At 40.6% G+C, this 19,117-nt stretch overlaps 1 protein-coding gene and 1 pseudogene across 1 annotated transcript; both read left to right on the top strand.

The window, feature by feature from the left end:
* Positions 1 to 1,147: 1,147 nt before the first annotated feature.
* Positions 1,148 to 18,376, top strand: C1H19orf18 (chromosome 1 C19orf18 homolog). The gene is made up of 6 exons (XM_052165970.1): positions 1,148 to 1,254; positions 1,359 to 1,447; positions 4,335 to 4,376; positions 12,996 to 13,095; positions 17,069 to 17,229; positions 18,228 to 18,376. The coding sequence occupies exons 1-6, from the start codon at positions 1,148 to 1,150 to the stop codon at positions 18,374 to 18,376; spliced, it is 648 nt and encodes a 215-aa protein (XP_052021930.1).
* On the top strand, positions 5,741 to 6,590 carry LOC127685065 (60S ribosomal protein L5-like; annotated as a pseudogene).
* Positions 18,377 to 19,117: the final 741 nt, after the last annotated feature.

The raw sequence follows: 19,117 nt of genomic DNA, 5'->3' as shown, positions 1-19,117 counted from the left end.
GACTAAATGTATTTTGCTTTATGGTATGTTTAGGTGTGGCCCCCTTAGACTCATGTGTTGTTTGAACAAGACTATGGGGGCCAGGGAGTAGATTGTGATGATTTGTGTATGCTTGGCCTAGGAAGTGGCACTATTAGGAGGTGTGGCCCTATTGGAGTAGGTGTGTCACTATGGGTGTGGGCCTAAGCCCCTCATCTTAGCTGCCTGGAAGTCAGTCTTCTGCTAGCAGCCTTCAGATCAAGATGTAGAACTCTCAGCTCTGTCTGCATTTTGCCTGCCTAGATGCTGCCCTGTTCCCACTTTGATGATAATAGACTGACCCTCTGAACCTGTAAGCCAACCCAATTAAATATTGTCCTTATAAGACTTGCCTTGGTCATGGTGTCTGTTCACAGCAGTAAAACCCTAAGACATAAGCTATCAGTGTGAGGGTGTAGGGAAGAAAGGGAAGAGGGAAGGGTTATAATTACATTTTTGTCTAAAATGTGTTAAGCTTAAAGAAGAGGGTTGGCAGACGAATTATGATAAAGGTATTTTTATATTTATGTATGTTTTATATGTAACAGATTTCTGTAAGTATAAGAAATTATGAAAGAATAAAAGGTTTAGAATCTAGACTTTAAAAAAATAAAAAATAAAATAAAACTGATCCTGGACTACCATACAACTCTGCTGCTTTATGTAGCCTTCTAGGTTTTATTGTTGTGATTCGTTTGTTTTGAGGCAATCTTTCATGTAGCCCAGGCTGGCCTTGAACTCTAACTTGCTATATAGCTAAGAATGACCTCAAACTGCTCTGCCCCCTAAACGTTGGGATTACAGGTGTGTGATGCCACCGCTGCCTTCTGTCACTTTCTCCTCACACACCACACTGAATCAAGATTCCTGCCTGCCTTCTCCCTAATCTGCATTTTCCCCGAGGGCGGGAACCTGCTCTCACCCTCTGCTGCCTCACAGTAGGACCCCTGGTTTTCTTCCTTCACCTTGCTGGCCTACATTCTGTGAAGGAATTCCAGGGCAGTTAGGGCAAGCTGACCTCACACTGGGGCTTTACCACAGAACCCAAACATTCTACTGCTTCAGCCACTGGACTGTTAGGTAAGTATTTCTTTCTTGTGTAGGGGAAAGAACTGATAATGTTAGAGTGATGCACAAGGTTTGGAGTTCTTCTATGTTTTTATTGGGATGCCTACTTCATGTCTGCTTGCCTTATGCAGATGAGCTTTATACTGTTGAGAATACAACAGACTCATCGGAGCTTCAGCAATAGCCTTTGTTATTTCAGGGAGGACTAAAGTCTTTTTTCAGGAAAATAAAAAGAAGTTAATTACATTTCACTGCTACAAGTTTTCTTTTCAAGGGAGTAGACAGTTAGAAACTTCTAAAACTTCTATGGGACAAGCCAGAGGCTTCCTTTCAATAATTCGACCAACAGAAGCAATACCAAGTAAGTAAGTCTTTGCATAACTTATTGAAGTGAGGATCAGAGCCAGTTGTGAGGTGGTGGCGGGGTGTGTGTAGTATAGTGTTTATATGTGGTGTATTTTGTGTATGTGGTGTATGTATATATGTACATATGTGTTTGTATGGTGGGGTGTGTGTGTATGTATATGCCTTGAGTATTTGTTAGTAGTGAAGTCCATAGAGGAATTAGACAGGCATTTGATAGGAAATTAAATATTCTGTGCTTCAGTGCACTGTGTGCCTCTCATTAAAGGCTACTGGTTTTTCCCACTTCCTTTCTCTTTAATTAATGTGCATAGCCACCTTGGGCCTATCCTGATTCTATGAATGACTTCAGTTGTAATTCTCTGTCTTGGAGGTTGGTCAAGCTCAAGGTCAAGATACAGATGCTTCAAAAATATACTGTGTGTATATAATATATATATACACAATTATTAATTATATATAACTATATATAATATATATAAAATTATTTGTACTTTCTGAGCTTAATACTCAAGATTAAGATTCTCTATGCAGCTTGGGCTGACCTGATTCACAACCCTCTCCTGTCAGCCTCCAGAGTGCTAGAGCTACAGACGTGCCCTTTGTCCCCTGTGTTTTTAAGTTAACGAGGAGAAACCGTGGTGATGGGAATTGTGCTCACTGGCAGAACAGAAGTGTAAAGTCCTAAGTCCCATCCTTAGCTCAGGGGCAGGGTGACAAACAACATTTATCTTTCCAAATCTAAGTTTTTATTTTTTGAAAATTTCCTATGTGTGTACAATGTATCCTGCTCATACTCGTGCCCCTCTCTGTGGCTCTCCCTCAGCACTCAGCACAGGACTCTTGCATCTTTCTTTTATGCTTTTAATCATTTTTAACCTTCTAAATCTAATTAGTGCCCACTGGTGTGGAATCACCCGTGAAGGCCAGGGAACACAATGCTAAAGAAAAGCTTTACACCCCTAACAAACATCAACTTCCAATAAAATCCTCAGCTGGAATGGGACCTGGGAAGCCCTTCTTCCTCGTGTTGGATGTATGCATGACTGTGTGTAGAGAATCGCAATTGCTGTGAGTTTATGTGGAACATCCATGCCCTGTCAAGCGGGTCACACTCAGCCCATGCCTTCCATCTTCAGACTTTCTTCTGCTCTTCTTCCTACGTGGTCCCTAAACCTTGAGGTGTGTATATGGGCAAAGGGTTGACAACAGGCATATATACCATCTATACCCAAGCACCCGTAGGCATTTATTCTTGCACTCTGAACAGTAATGCATTAACCACTGTGTACTGTAGGCATAGATTTTTTTTGCAACCTGCTTTCAATAATGGTTCAGCCTCTCCTCTGGCCCACTGCCCAGCAGAGGTGGTGGAAGAGAAAAGTTATTAGGATATGGGGGAAGTGGAACTGTTCAGCAATGGTTCTTTGGGGGCGAGCTCGATCTTCTTTGGCAGCATTTCAGTCCTATAGCAAACACCAAATACGAGTCAGCTGCTGCAGACCAGTGTTCTAGGCAGGCAGACACCAGGCATGAAGCAGACACCAGGCATGAAGCAACAACTGTAGTTTAAGCCTGAAAAAACCACCAGACTCACCAACCGGCCTAAGGCAAGGCCACTGAGGCTGCAAGCTGCTGTAGGAACCTCACAAGCAGTTCTTGGGCAAGTTTCTCTCAATAACAGTGTTATCACAAGTTGAGCTCAACAACACTGTGTAAGGCAAACCAACACATGCCTGTCGTTAGTGAAGAATAAGGAGGTGGAGCAAATCAAAGCAAGGCGTTGCTTATCTCCCACTCTCTCTGGGGTCATGTTCATACTCCTTCCTCCAGCGTCTTCTCGTGTGCTTGATATAGCCAAACATCCTTTCACCCTTGTCTGCATCAGGAAAACAATCTTTCATATGTTTGCTTTAGCAAGATATCCTTTCACCAGTGTGTCCCAGCAAAACACCATTAGACATAACTAACTTTCCAAAGAACTAGAAGTTTCCACTTCAGTATACTGTGATGATAAGCTTATTTGATCCAAGTTGAGAGCAGCACAAATATATTGATATAAATGTAAGTGCGGGACTGGAGAGATGGCTCAGTGATTACAGGTGATGGCTGCTTTTCAGAGGACACAGGTTTGATTCCCAGGCTCACGTGATAGCTCATAACTCTCTGTAATAGCAGTTCCAGGGGACCTCTTCTGGACTCACTGGGCACAGGGCTTGCATGTAATATACCTACATCTTGCTACTGTTGCGCTACTGTTGCGCTACTGTTGCTTAGAAGATCAGAACTGTAGCATGCGAGGCCCAGTGCTAGATTATTGGTAAGGTCTTTCCTTCCACATCAGTGTACATAGCACCTTCTAGGGCTTCGAAAGCTAGCCAGGGAGAGTTTCTTGTTGAGTTCAAAGTTAATAAAACATTTGGCCAGACTTTGTGGTTCACACTTTAAGACCCCAGCACTCAGGAGACACAGGCAGGTTGATCTCTTTTCAGTTCCAGGCTTATTTAGTAGCACACTGTCTAAAACACACACACACACACACTACAACCAAAAAGATAAGAACTGTTTTCTCTTAATACAGTGGAACTGAGCCTGATGATCCCCTATTCTGGGAGTTTCTCAGCTCCTGAGTCTGCAAAACTAATGTGTTATATTTTTTGAAATCCCAGACAAAAAAATAAAGCACCAGATACAAAGGGAAGACCATGATTTAGTAAACTAACTTAAATTACTGCTATATACTGGGATGGATTTACTAACATTTATCATCTTTGCTATCTGAATACTCTGTTGACTCCTTTGTCTATTACCAAATTATCTCCCTATTCTCCCAACTCTGTCTTAAACCAGTGTCTTCTCTTGAGTCCCCTCTAATGGCCTCCTAGCTAGACCAACTGTGAAGCCATCAGAATTCCATACAAATAAAGGTGATTCATAGTTCAAGGGAGATCCAAGGCTGAAAAAATGTGAGGCTCTGGAGAGCCCCAGTTAGTGTGATCACTAGTCTGGATGCTACTTGGCAAAAACTAGATAAAGCCACTCCCTTTGAATCCCTGGATTTGTGATGGTGCCCCCCTGCTGCTCACTAGAGATTAGCAGAGAGGCTGTAAGCCACAGAGCACAGGCTGAGTTAGAGTTCCACCTCCCTTTGGGCAATGCAGAATATGAAACTAGTCCTCGCTGTCTTGGTGCTGACTTTCTGGGAGCTTCTTTTCACTTGGATTTTCTGCTTAGAGCTTTCCCAAGAAAGCTCTGCTGCAGAGCCCTTTTTAAACAAAAATCAGCTTTCTACATTGCTCTTCTCCCAACCTTAGAAGTTCCTAAATGCTAAACATTTGCTAAATGCCTGTCAAGAGTAGATTCCTCACTCAGCATCCTTGTTTTATATAGCTAAATTTATATTTTTTTTATTTTTGAGACTTTCCTACATGAGTGCATCATTTCCATCCCTCCCTTCTCCAGTTCCTGCCACATTCCACTACCACTACCTAGAAAATGTACTTCTTTTAATTATTAATGTTCACACACACACACACACACACACACACACACCTTACTGAATCCATTCCATGATGCTCGTATGCACATCTGTCTAAGGTTAACCACTTGGGATCGGCTAGCCATTGAGGGGCTGGTTCCTGGAGAAATCAGACTGTGCTCATCTCCACAGTCATTGATTGCCTGCAGCTTTTCATCTCTGGGTTGATGGGTTGGGTTTTGTGAAATTTCTCCATTCTAGGTTGTTCTGTCAACTGGCATTGTCATTATGCGAGGATTGTTTAGGTGACCATATTGTTAAGACGTCTTGGATACGTCCTGCCTGTCCTGTCTAGAAGACACTGTATCTCAGCAACATCCTGGTTCTTTGGTTCATACTATTCTTATGCCCCATCTTCTGAGATTTTATCTGAGTCTTGTGTGTACTTGTGTTATAGATGCGCCATTTCTTACTGGTTTCCCCATAGTCACTTAGCCTTTGTATTTTGACCAGTCATGGATCTCAGTAATAGCCTTCATCTGCTGCAAAATATAAGCTTTTATAGATGAGGGGTGAGAGTTGAGATTGGACTCAGCTATCTTGTTTTACAATGTGCCTGGGATTTAGTTGAATCAGGTATTTCAGGAATGCTGATATGGAAATAAAACAATGAAAAAAAACATAATGTTCATCTCAAAGGGAATAAAAGATAGTTTATTCTAGAGCCAAATATGAATATCCATATCCTGAGAACACAGACTCAGGTTTCCTCAAATTCCATGTTCCAATGTGGTAACAGTCTCGTGAACTTTTTGTAAATACCAAATGAAATTTAGAAGGCAGCAAGAGGGTAAAACTGACTACTATGCACGGAAATGACTGGTGACCCAGGACAAGAACAAGTATAACACGCCCACGTACAGGATGACAGTCCGTGTGACTATGGAGATATCATCTGCCAGATTGCATATGCCCGTATAGAAGGGGATATGATTGTCTGTGCGGCATATGCATATGAACTTCCAAAATACGGTGTGAAAGTTGGCCTGACAAATTATGCTGCAGCCTATTGCCCTGGCCTGCTTCTGGCCCACAGGTTTTTCAATAGGTTTGTCATGGGCAAAATCTATGAAGGCTAAGTGGAGGTGAATGGTGGTGAATACAGCGTGGAAAGCACTGACAGTCAGCCCGGGCCTTCACTTGACATTTGGATGCAGGTCTTGTGCAAACAACAACTGGCAACAAAGTTTTTGGGGCCCTGAAGGGAACTGTAGATGGAGGCCAGTCTATCCCTTATAGTACCAAATGATTCCCTAGTTATGACTCTGAAAGCAAGGAATTCAATGCAGAGGAACATCAGAAGCACATCTTGGGTCAGAAAGGGGCAGACTACGTGCGCTACCTAATGGAGGAAGATGAAGATGCATATAAGAAACACTTCTCTCAGTACATCAAGAACAACATAACTCCAGACATGATGGAGGAGATGTATAAGAAAGCCCATGTTGCTATCTGAGAGAATCCAGTCTATGAGAAGAAGCCCAAGAGAGAAGTGAAGAAGAGGTGGAATCATCCCAAAATGTCCCTTGCCCAGAAGAAAGACTGGGTTGCTCAAAAGAAGGCAAGCTTCCTCAGAGCTCAGGAATGGGCTGCTGAAAGCTAAAGCAATTTTCTATGAATATTTTGTCATAAACACAATAAACATATTGATTAAGCAAAAAGCAAAGGAAAAGAAAGAAGACAGACAAGAAAGAAAGAAAGAAAGAAAGAAAGAAAGAAAGAAAGAAAGAAAGAAAGAAAGAAAGAAAGAAAAAGAAAGAAAGAAAGAGAAGAAAGAGAAGAAAGAAGGAAAGAAAGAAAGAGGAAAGAAGGAAGGAAAGAAAGAGAAGAAAGAAGGAAGGAAAGAAAGAGAGGAAAGAAGGAAAGAAAGAGAGGAAAGAAGGAAGGAAAGAAAGAAGGAAAGAAAGGAGAGAAAGGAAAGAATGAAGGAAGGAAAGAAAGAAAGAAACAAAGGAAAGAAAGACAAAGAAAGAAACAAAGAAACAAAAGAAAGGAAAAAGAAAAAGAAAAGAAAGAAAGAAAGAAAGAAAGAAAGAAAGAAAGAAAGAAAGAAAGAAAGAAAGAAAGAAAGAAAGAAAGAAAGAAAGAAAGAAAGAAAGAGAAAGTTATCCATCAGCCTTTGTCATCTCAGCTTCTTTCCAGGAATTCTTATTCTGACTGATGAAGGAAGAAATTTCTATGTTCACAAATGCTAAGTGGGAGAGGGTGCTTAGTGGAGTATGCCAGGAGGAGCAGGGAGAAGGAATGAGGACATGCAGACAAAAGCTTTTACTTTTATCTTCACAAGCAAAACTAAGGCATGATAAGAAGCCTGACAGTCAAGTAGTTTGAATAATTTCAGTTGGCTCAAGGGCTGTCCTGAGTTTATCCAGTGCTGTGCCCTGGAGTGATACGGGCAACTCAACAGTCATCTGCAGTCTAAAGATGGTTGCTCACTGGGTTGGGTTGGTTTGTCTGCACATAAAGATGAGCTCTCTCATCTTTAAAAATTAACTGGTCCTGGTCTGGTAGTGTATGCAGGATCAGGAAGGCCCTCAAATGCCAAAGAATAAAAGTACATAAAATAGATCGTCAATCCCAAACACACTGCTAGTCTTAAAGCATATCCATGATTGGGTTGCTAGTTCATACGACTACCAGAGCATGACGCTTGGGTTAGAATCAGGATATGAGAAGACCTGTGTTCTCATCTTTTGCCATGAGCCTGTTTTTCAGTTAGTGCTAGTGGTCTGCCGAGGCATGGGCCTCAGCTCTCAGCTGTAGGTTTTATGGTTAAAGGAAGGAAGTAGTTCTCCACCAGAACTGCTCGGAGTCATGAACACTCGGCGCTCTTGACTGTTGTTTGTACGGGAAGATGTGTTACTCATAGAGGAATGTGTTGAAGCATCACAGTGGTTGAATATTTCACTCATAAGGTGGAAAGTGAGCAGGAGTTTAAGAACTGTACTTATGCGTTTGTCCCTAAGGATTCATACATGCTGAACCACGTGCTCTACCACTAAGCTATGTCCTCGACTTTATTGTTACTATTTTTAAGATAGTGCCAGTGTGTTAGGAAACAGGTGACAGAGACATGGCTCCTCACTCTCTCTCATGAACTGTGGAGTTAGTTCCCCTGGAGTTTTAGGGACTCTGACTCAGTTCACAATAATATTTGGACCTTGATGCTACGAACATTTCAGGGACAACTGTTATTTTAAAAAGTGGAGATCTAAATAAAAGTTTTTTAACATAGGCTTAGGAGAAAGAGATGAGCTCAGAAAAAAAGTAAGACATTCCCAAGTGTGGTACAGATACCTCAAGGGAGAGTTGTTGCTCACTGATTCTTACAACAGTCAGATGTAGGGTTTTGGTAGCATTGGAAATTACTATCTTATCGCTAGGGAATTTCTGAGGGAGACCTCACAGTTTACAAATGAGAAGGCTACAGAGTTACAGAGGTATTATAAACCAAGTTTTCCAGACCTTCATGAGGAGGAAGAGCCCTTCTGAAGGTCATATACATTCAGACTGTAAATCCAGGTCATTGCTATTTTAACTTGAAATGTGTATATATGAAAGAATTTTGATGCTGTCTTGGTGGCCTTTACAACAAGTGCTAATTGTACTGGATTTCTTACTTCTCTCTCTGTTGGCCATAGACTTATTCAGAAGCCAGAGTGAGGGCTTCCTTTCCCTTTCATGTCCCATAATTTGTCTTCCTATCATGGCTCAATAGGGTCCCACTTACTCAATTGCCCAAACTGGTCTTGAACTTACAACCCTTTTGCCTTAACCTCCTAAACTGTACTAGCAAGGCTGACAGTATTGTCAAAATCTTGTTTGTAAGCTGGTATGACTGTAATTTCTACAGAAGGTGATTCTTAGAAATATAAAAACAGGACTCGTGAAAAGGTTCTGCAGGGATGAGATGCTCCCTGCCAACCCTTACACCCCAAGTTTGACGCCCTAGACCCACACGTAGAAGAGAATAAGGGACTCCATCAAACTGACCTCTGATTTCCACATGAATTCCACAGAACACACAGAAATATACGTACATGCACAAAGGGAATAAGTACATGAAATAAAAATATGTTTTTAAGGTACAGAAACCGTGTCAATAAGTTTTTAAGGAGGAAGAAGTAAGGACATATATTCAGGAAAGAGGTGCTGAGACAAAGTGCCCTTCAGGGTAAGAGTCCCTAACCGAGCCTCTTAGTTAGCACTCTTCTACTGCTGGGAGAGACACCAGGACCACGGCAACTGATAAAGGCACATAAGTGGGGGTTTGCTTACAATTGCAGGGTTATCATCACAGTATGGAATGTGACTATAGGTAGGTATGGAGCAAAGAGCTCACATCTAATCTGCAAATTACAGTCAGAGAGAAAGGGAGACTACGCCTGGTGTGGGCTTTGGAACCACAAAGTCCACTCTTTTGAGAACATGACATACTTTCTCCAATAAGGCCATACCTTCAAAACGTGTTCTAAAAAGTCCACCGGTCAGGGAACCAAGCATTCGCACATATGAGTCTGTGGGGGTCCATCTCATTCAAACCCCCACAGTGAGTGACTAACGCCACATGGAGTGTGGCACACCTCTGAAAACAGAGCCTCCCACACCTTCCAGATAAAGTGTGGTTCTCCCTCCTAGGCATACTGCTGCCGTGCGATTAGGCTGCCTCAAATTCTGTGTACAGCACAGGGAAGCAGGAGGAACTGAAAGCTCGCAGCCAATGTTCCCAGCCAGTTATAACAATGGCAGTGTTCTCAGTGGGATGTCACTGAAGACCTTTTTCTAACAAATGCTTTGACTTTTTGAATCAAGAATGTTGGAGCACAAATGGTGTTTACTTCTTATTAAATTTATCTTAGGGTTTTTTGTTTTTGTTTTGTTTTTGGTTTTTGTTTCTTTGTTTTGGGGGGTTTGTTTTTTGTTTTTGTTTTGTTTTGTTTTGTTTTGTTTTGTTTTGTTTTGTTGAGACAAGGTCTCACTATGTAGTCTTGTCAGGTCTGGGAACTCACTCTGTAGACTAGGCTGGTCTTAAACTTCCTCCTTCGTATTGGGATTAAAGGTGTGTGCCTCCACACCCGGTTGGGATTTATTTGCCTTTCTACCCAACTACTCAGGCCTCCTTTACCCAGGTCTCTTAGGCCTCATGCCCAGACTAATAGCCAATTTTCAGTTCTTATTGTAACTAAACTATCAGTAGCCCATGTTCTTTCCTCCCTGCAGTGTTGCACTGCATTATGGAAAGCATAGTTGAAGGCATATGGAAAGTTTGGCAGGACCACAGTGGACCCCATACATCCCACATGCTGAATACGTGTAGTTAGCCCTTTCTTTACAATCCTATTGCTGTCGTAGGCTTGGTTGACTGTTTCATCTGAGGTCTGAATATCAGAGAAATCAGGACTATTGCTCAATTCTATTGAGAAAACTGTCTTTTTTCTGCACCAGTATAGCAACAGGAAATGAGAAAAATACCATGTGTGTCACAAAAGGCAGTCTCCTCAAGCGGTCAGGACTTACAGGAGCTGTCCAATATACATAATTTACCAATTGCTTTTGTTGAATCTGGACAAAAAATAATTCTTTTTTATTTTTAAGTTTCATCAACAGAGAATGCACTTAATCCTTCAGAGACCACTCGCATTTTCACAACATATTCTACAATCTCCAGATCCATCTCTTGGAATGAAGGTATCTGGGATTGCACCATGAATTTCCCTGTGGTTTCCTTTTATTACAGCATCTTACAACTTGGACCATTATGCTAGTTGACAGGTGACAAGAGTTACTATCAGGGGATAGTATAGCTATGGGCAAGGAGTCAGTTTATATACAATTTACAGGTTGCTATGGATCAGCAAATCTACAGATGTTGTTATCGTGACCACCATTACATCCATAGCATAAGAATGGGGGAGTTGGATAAGAGGTGACCAAATGAAGGAAGTCTGGGGTTTACGGAAGTAAAATTGAAAAAATATTAAAATTGACCATTATTAATGAATTAAAATGTGTTAATGTCGCTGTGTCTATGGTGTCATGAATGGATAGACATCAGAGGACAGCTTTCATGATTTGGTTCTCTCCTTCACTCTGTAGGTCCTGGGAATTAAACTCAGGTTGTTGGGCTGGTGGCAACTGCCTTTACCTGATATGCCATTGCTCCAGCCTCACAATCTATCCTGTTTATACAGGCTGTGCAGTCTCGTGTTAGTGTTTTCTTTTGAGACAGGATCTCACTATGTAGCCCAAGCTATCTCTGAACTCACAGAGATCCCAAGTCTCTGACTACTTAGAGCTGAAATCTAAAGTGTGTGCTTGAATGCCTGGCAGGATTCTTTCCTCTTCAAAATTGATGTTTATTCAAAGAAGGAGGGAGAAAAGAAAGAGGGAGGAAGAAGAGAAAGAAAGTAGGGCACAAGCAAAGAAAGGGAGGGAGAGAGAGAGAGAGAGAGAGAGAGAAGAAAGAAAGGAAGGAAGGAAGGAAGGAAGGAAGGAAGGAAGGAAGGAAGGAAGGAGGAAGATGCTCATTCCTTGACGGCCTTCCCTCCCTTCTCTAGCTGTTTCTCAGGTTTACAAGATTGAATCCTGGCCAGGTTCACTTAAGAGGACAGACCCTCCAATTAAATGAGCAATATTGAGGGACATTTCCTCAGTGGAGGTGTGATACAAAGTATCAGCATCTTGAAGAGTCCTTTTGTCCTCCTTCACCATGTATGTTACTTTCCTGCTGCTGTGATACAATACCACAACCAAAATCAACCTACAAGGAGGAGTTTATTTTGAATACGGGCTTTAAAGGGAGAGTCTATAAGGGCAGGGGGAGCGTGATATGGCAGGAAGCTGAGAGAGGAGAGTGGGAAGAGAGATTACATCTTCAACTCCAAGTGTGACAGATATTTACGCTTAGAATTTGTTAAAAATTAATTTTTATTTTAAAATGTATGCAATATATTTTGATCAAATTTTCCCTCCCCAACTTCTCCTAGATCCTCCTAACCTCCCTCCTTCACATTTTTAATAATAACAATTATTATTATTATGATGATGATGATGATGAAAATTCTCAAACCCCCAAAAACTGAAAATCAAAGGTAACAACAAAACCAGATAAGACAAAAAAAATGCTCAAACAAAACAAAAAGCAACAACAGACCAACTCTTTGGAGTCTATCTCGTGTTACCCAGCTTCTCCTGGATATGGGCTGCTTTGGAGTGTGGTTGTTGACACAGTGTCATCCTATTGGAGAGAACTGACTTTCCTTCTCCCAGCAGGTATCAATTGAAAATAACTTTGTGGAAAGGGGTGAGACTGTGTGTTCACCTACTTCCTCTTCTCATTTCCTACATTTTGTCCAATTTGAACTTGGGCAGGTCTTGTGCAACCTTTCACAGTTTCTATGAGTTCATGGGTGTATCAATTCTATTGTGTCTGGAAGAGGTTTGTTTCCATGGACTCATTCACCACCTCTGGCTCCTACAGTCTTACTGCCTCCTCTTCTGCTTCTTCCTCAGTATCACCCAGCTACAACAACTACCATACTACTATTAATAGCGACCTACCTGCAAGATATGTTGGTGCAATAATGGCACAAATGTTATGGGAGTAACCAACTATTTTTTTTAAATTGGATTTAAGCCCCACCCCATGGCATGGAGCCCACAGCTGACACTGGTAACATGGCCAAGGACCTGAGACTCAATAGGTCATGGTCCCTAGGGGGAAAAACCTACTATTATTCTGCTAAAATGACAGCAATATACTAACATACTACTATGTCCATAGATCACAGCATCATTCAACCCTCATCAAGAAGCATCTTGTAATAGATAAGAACTAACATGGAGACCCACAACTGGACAATGCACAGAGAGGGGCAGACTTTGGAGCTCTCATCCCTAAGTGGAATGTCTCTGACCTTTGTAAAACTAGGGATATCATTTGTAGGAGTATCGCCAATTTAGTGTTTGGTTCATCTTTTGTAACAAGCTTCTTTCTATGTTTTCACAGCAATTCCATACAGGCCTGGTCTTGTTCATGTAATTTCAGTTTCAAGTATAGCCTTTGTCATTGCCCTGTTATGTGGGCTCATGATCTCCTACGTGATATAGTAAGTATACAAGAGATAACCTCACCCATTCTTTTTTGGGGGGTCTGGAAAAATGATTTTAAGATTGGAATATGATCATTATATACATTTTGATATATTTTCATACATATGTGTACATGTTTTATATATTTTCATATATATGTTTATATATATAATTCATAAGAAAATTCTTAGAAAGAAGAAAAATATTATTATAAGGAATAGAAGACTTGGTGGAATTGTTGTCAGGTCACAGATGAGGAGGCCTAGGCCACTGGAGAAAACTTAGGATTGCCAAAGTTAGTGTACTGCTTTCTAACAGCAACTTCTTCATAGTAGGTAGTGATGCTTCAAGTCTTAGGATGTGGTATACAGTTCCACAACCAGCCTGCACCTTCCTCCTACTCTCTCCCAAGAGAGAGTTCATAACCCTGAGGTTCATAACCCTGAGGTTCATAACCCTGAGGTTCATAACCCTGAGGTTCATAACCCAGCAGGAGCTGAAGTGTGGCTCTGCTGTCACCGCTCCCTGCTTCCTCTTACCGACCTCTCACTCTGAGTCTCATATAACAGCTTTCTTGCCTTGAACATACTGCAAACAAAAATGTCTCCCGCTGGGCGGTGGCGGCCGATGCCTGTAATCCCAGCATTTGGGAGGCAGAGGAAGGCAGATTTCTGAGTTCGAGGCCAGCCTGGTCTACAGAGTGAGTTCCAGGACAGCCAGGGCTACAAAGAAACCCTGTCTTGAGAAAATAAAAAAGTGTCTCCCTTCCTTTGTCTTTCCTCTCTTTTTTTTTGTTTTGTTTTGTTTTTATTGGCTATTTTCATTTCTTTACATTTCAAATGTTATCCCCTTTCCCAATTCTCTCCCCTCCCCAGAAATCCCCTATCCCATCCCCCAGCTAATAACCACATATAAGTGAATACATACTATGCTTATCTTTTTTTAATTAACATTCATCTTTTTATTGGATATTTTATTTACATTTCAAATGTTATCCCCTTTCCTGCTTTCCCCCTCTGAAAACCCCCTATCCCATTCCCCTTCCCCCTGCTCACCAACTCACCCACTCCCACTTCCCTGTTCGGGTATTCCCCTATACTGGGGAAATGAGCCTTCTCAGGATCATACGCCTCTCCTCCCTTTGATGTCCAACAAGGCCATCCTCTGCTACATATACGGCTGTAGCCATGGGTCCCTCCATGTGTACCCCTTGGTTGGTGGTTTAGCCCCTGAGAGCTCTGGCTGGTTGATAATGTTGTTCTTCCTGTGGGGTTGCAAACCCCTTCAGCTACTTCAGTCCTTTTTCTAACTACTCCATTCAGGGCCCTGTGATCAGTTCAATGGTTGGCTGTGAGCATCCACTTCTGTATTTGTCAGGCTCTGGCAGAGCCTCTCAGGAGACAACTATATCAGGCTCCTGTCATAATCCACAATAGTGTCTGCATCTGGTGACTGTATATGGGATGGATCCCCAGGTGGAGCAGTCTCTGGATGGCCTTTCCTTCAGTCTCTACACCACACTTTGTCTCTGTATTTGCTCCCATAAGTATTATTAGCCCTTCTAAGAAGGACTAAAGGGCCCACACTTTGGTCTTCCTTCTTCTTGAGTTCCATGTGGTCTGAACCTCACCCACTCTCTATAAGGCAGCAGGTATACAAGGAAATTATTTTTTGTTGAAAGATGATAATGGTAATGATGATGATGACATTTTTTGTAATTACTAAATAATTATGGCCATTTTCAGACCAAGGTTTGCCAAAATATGGATTGTTGGTCATGCCAGAGGAGGATGGGGAGGGGGAAGAGGAGAACAAAGAAGGAAAAGAGGAGGAGGAAGAGGAGGGAAGGAAGAGAAGGAAACCAGACTAGACTAAAACGGACTGGAAAGGAAGTGCCAGAACCACCCCAGTCTATGGATGGCTCTGATTCAGTCTAAGATTCTATTACATCCTTCAAAAACAGCAAAACAAAGTACAAACTTCTTTTAAAGTTGATGGAAACCTCAGTATGGCAATTGAAGACATTTTAAAGACTTAACTAATGGGAAGGACTTGGTTATTTGTTTTGTTTTGTTTTGTTTTTTGAGACAAGGTCTCACAGTTTTAGCCTAGAACTTACCATTATTCTGTCTGTGCCTTGAGCTAGGAATATATTTATACATCAACATGCTGAGTATAGAGTGTTGGATATTTGGACTTATTGTGGACTGTGTGAATTTGTATTAATGCTTGAAAATATTGAATTAAAATAGTTATCTCTATTCACAATATTTTAAATAAAAATTCACAATATTTTAATTTAGTGTTATAAAGTATCAATACCCAAATAAATATTTTTTATTTGGAATAAAAAAGATTTTTGAATCTTCTTAAAATTTGCTTCTTGAACCAGTGCCTCACTCTTCCTGAATCTACATCTTTAAATTTAATGGAAAACAATTTTTTGCCTTCTCACAGCATGTGTCTAGGACAGTGGTTCTCAACCGAAGGGTCACAAATGGCCCTTTCACAAGGGCTGTAGATCATATATCCTGGATATCAGATATTTACATTATGATTCATAAAAGTAGCAATATTATAGTTATGAAGTAGCAATGGAAATAATTTTAGGATTGGGGGGTCACCTCAACATAAAGAGCTGTATTAAAGGATCTTGGCATTAGAAAGGTTGAGAACCACTGGTCTAGGATGTTCATTCCTCCTGCTTTTCCTCCATCACTGCTCTTTAGAATATAATTAAGATAATCTTCAGAGTATTCTTTATCACCCAAGTCACATAGAACTAGGCACATAAGAATGCCAGGAGAAAGTAAAACACTGTCATCCATTTCTACATCACATGGAACAATCTAGTTCACAGATCCACTGTTAGAACTGGACTGGCAAAAGGGAGACACAATCTTGAGCGCAAACCTTAAAGGAATGTTTAAAAATTCACAATAATTTAATTTAATGTTATAAAGTATCAATACCCAAAGAGCCAGAGCTTACAAAATAATAGCATGTTAACAAATAATAGTATAGTTTACAAAATAATAGTGAGTGGGCATGTTGCTGTGTGTAACCAGAGGCCAACGTCTACTTCTGGTACCATTCTCAGGTGCCATCCACCTTGTTTTTTTGAGGTAGAATCTCTCCCTGGGATTTAAAACTCACCAGCTAGGATATATGGGTGGCAATGAACCGCAGGAATCTGCCTGTCTCTGACTCCTGACTCTTTATGTGGATCCTGGGGATTGAACTCAAGTCCTCAGGCTTGAATGATAGGCTTTTTTCTGACAAACCTATCTCCTCAGTCCCAGCTAAGTACAGAGTCCATGCTGGGTAAAACCAGGCTATTAGAGGCTCTGTAAATGGAACAATCTGTAACATCCTATATTTACTTAAAATCTTGACATTTTGTTCATCGTAGCTTTCTTGGCATTGCTTTTTATTTTATATTACATTGCATTGATAGTGGGTTTTGGTGTATCATGAATTTTGTATTATACATATATATATATATATATATATATATATATATATATATATATATTTCATCCACACCCAGCAGTGCTTTAGTTATGAGGTTTGAAACTATAAGAGTATTTTTGACATGAATCAGCTGAGTCAGATCAGAAATTTCAAGTTTCACATAAATGTATATTTCTTTCTCTGTTCTCCACCTACCAAAATGTATAAGCAATTCCTCTTGAGTCAAAATATTTCATGATCTTGGCTGGAATGATGAATTGGGGGTTAAGAGCATTCCATGCTCTTGCAGAGAACTGGAGTTCATTTCCCAACATTCAGGTCAGGTAGCTCACAACTACTTAAAGTCCAGATCCAGGGAATCTGATGTTTCCCTCCTGTTTTTTTTTTTTCTTTTTGTAGGCCCCTACCCATCCCCACCCATATAAATATAAATACAACTTAAAAGTCTTCAGTGTGAAGACAGGATGGTTGACTGTAAAAAAAACTGCCTTTACAATCCTCTCTATCTTTCTCCAGTCGACTGGCAAAGGCTGAGGAAAAACAGCAGCTTGCAATGTTGTATGAAAACATTGAGATTCCACTTGTAGATGAGAAAGAGGTTTCTGAAGATGGTGGTTATGATGAGTCTTCTCAGTCGCATCCAGAGAATGAGGAGCTGGGAAAATTCATTGGCTCAGGTGCTGTTTCCTATCACATCCAAGGCTGTCAATGGTGATTTGATTTTATCCAAAGAAAATTTAAGTGGGATCAAATAGACTGAGTTAAGAGAAAAGGATGTACATACAGAAACGAGCCATTACTGCCAAATCCAGGGGCCAATGAGGAGCTGTCTTGTTGCTTGATTCTCAATGTGGGCAGCTCCAAGAATCTAAGGCAGAGTTCAGGAAACAAATCTTGCTTTGAATGAAACTTTACCTTGAATATTATGTTTATTGGTGCATTATTCCTGCATCTACAGACTCTCCCATTTGCTTCAGGCTGGTGCAGAAGTGGCTTCCAGGTCTACACAGTAGAGATCATTTCTCCCAAATGGAAGGACGCTATGTGCGACACAAGCAAATGAGAGATGCCGATGTTTACTTGTGAAGAGAGGAACCAAAGCTTGATTTTTTAAAACAAACAAAAAAAACCTTTCAGGCTCTTTGCAATATGTTCTAAAAGAACATGTAATATTCAGTGTCTGGTCCAAACACGATGACATCTCTGCTTTTAAAGAATCCTAGATACACCCCAACCTGAAAGAGTCAGACACTAAGAGCTAAGACACTGCTAAGAGCAGAAGTAATTGTTGCCTGCTGAGGCTGAGCCTTTATAACCTGGAAAAATATATCTTCCAATGACATTTCAATTACATTGGATTACTATTGGGTAATTGAAAGACTTGAATACAATTTTAGCTGAGTGTGATGGCTCAAATCACAGCACTTGAGTAGTGGTGACAGGTAGATGGTAAATTCAGGGTTAGCCTGGAATGTATAGCAAGATCTTGTTCCAAACTCAAACAGAAAATATATATATAATTTAAAAAAAATCACCATCCTTATAAGTAACATTTAGTATTCTCTAAAAATACCTTTATTTTTTCTGATTTCCCTTCACCCCTTTGTCTTCAATTCAAACCTCATTTCCAACCTTCCTTTACTCTGATCTTACTAATATAATTTCTATATTTTAGTTATTAAAACAAAAAGAATGGAAAACATTAGGAAGAAAATGAAGGGAGAGCAATATGTATTGAAGAGTACATCAGAGAACTCCAGTTATCCTGAAAAAGTGGAGAGTTATGAAAAAATGGAGGAAGATGAAAACTCAGAAAAGCTGTGAAAACAAAAGGGGAGCCATGTGCTAGACGATGTAGAGACAAAACTACAGAGATAACAGACAACCGAGAACACAAACAGGACACAAAGAGAACCTTGTCCAAGAATGTTCTACAGAAAGAAACATGAGAATCATATAGCAGAAAATAAATTCATATGATACCAAAACCCTTGCTTCCTAGCTGTATAATCCATGAGTAATTATAACTTACGTGGAACATAGAAAACAGCCCAAGTTGGTTAACAACAAAAGAGTGATTGTTAGGATTTTGTTCTCTGGCTCCAGACCACAAAGATTGCTTATTCCTTTTTGGGGGGTGTGCTCTTCCTGTGATAGAAAAATATTTTCATTAAACAAAACTTTCTAAGTGATGTTTCTATCAGATCTGGTCATCTAATCTCCATTTTTTATATATTAAGACATTGAGAACATCGTAATAAATATAGGACTAAATTAAGAGGTGGCCGTTTCTGTTGGTTCTCAGATCTAATGAGGGAACGTGACCTGCCAGGGCAGAGCTCTACATGCAGTTCACATATACAGTAAGCTGTGAATAGTGAATAGCTGTGGGACGATGGAAGACACAAGCTGTTAGTCTTTTGACCTTTCAATGTCATCATGGACAAAGTTTATATTAGATAATCAAGTAAGAAAAAAATCCTAGTGTTTAAGTGCCTTGATGGTTCCATGTTGGTTCCCATTCATTGCCATCCTCAGTACGATTGCTTTGGAAAACATTCTGGC

This window comes from Apodemus sylvaticus, chromosome 1, assembly GCF_947179515.1.
Source record: "Apodemus sylvaticus chromosome 1, mApoSyl1.1, whole genome shotgun sequence".
Taxonomy (NCBI): domain Eukaryota; kingdom Metazoa; phylum Chordata; class Mammalia; order Rodentia; family Muridae; genus Apodemus; species Apodemus sylvaticus.
The sequence above is the reverse complement of the archived record's forward strand: the minus strand, read 5'-3'. Positions and strand labels throughout refer to the sequence as shown.

What these genes read in the sequence shown, in the direction of transcription:
- C1H19orf18 (XM_052165970.1), top strand. Translation starts at nt 1,148, where the DNA reads ATGCACAAGGTTTGGAGTTCTTCTATGTTTTTATTGGGATGCCTACTT. An exon ending in ATGATCTCCTACGTGATATA is followed by an intron (nt 13,096 to 17,068) that starts GTAAGTATACAA and finishes ATCTTTCTCCAG; the next exon opens with TCGACTGGCAAAGGCTGAGG. An exon ending in GGGAAAATTCATTGGCTCAG is followed by an intron (nt 17,230 to 18,227) that starts GTGCTGTTTCCT and finishes TCTATATTTTAG; the next exon opens with TTATTAAAACAAAAAGAATG.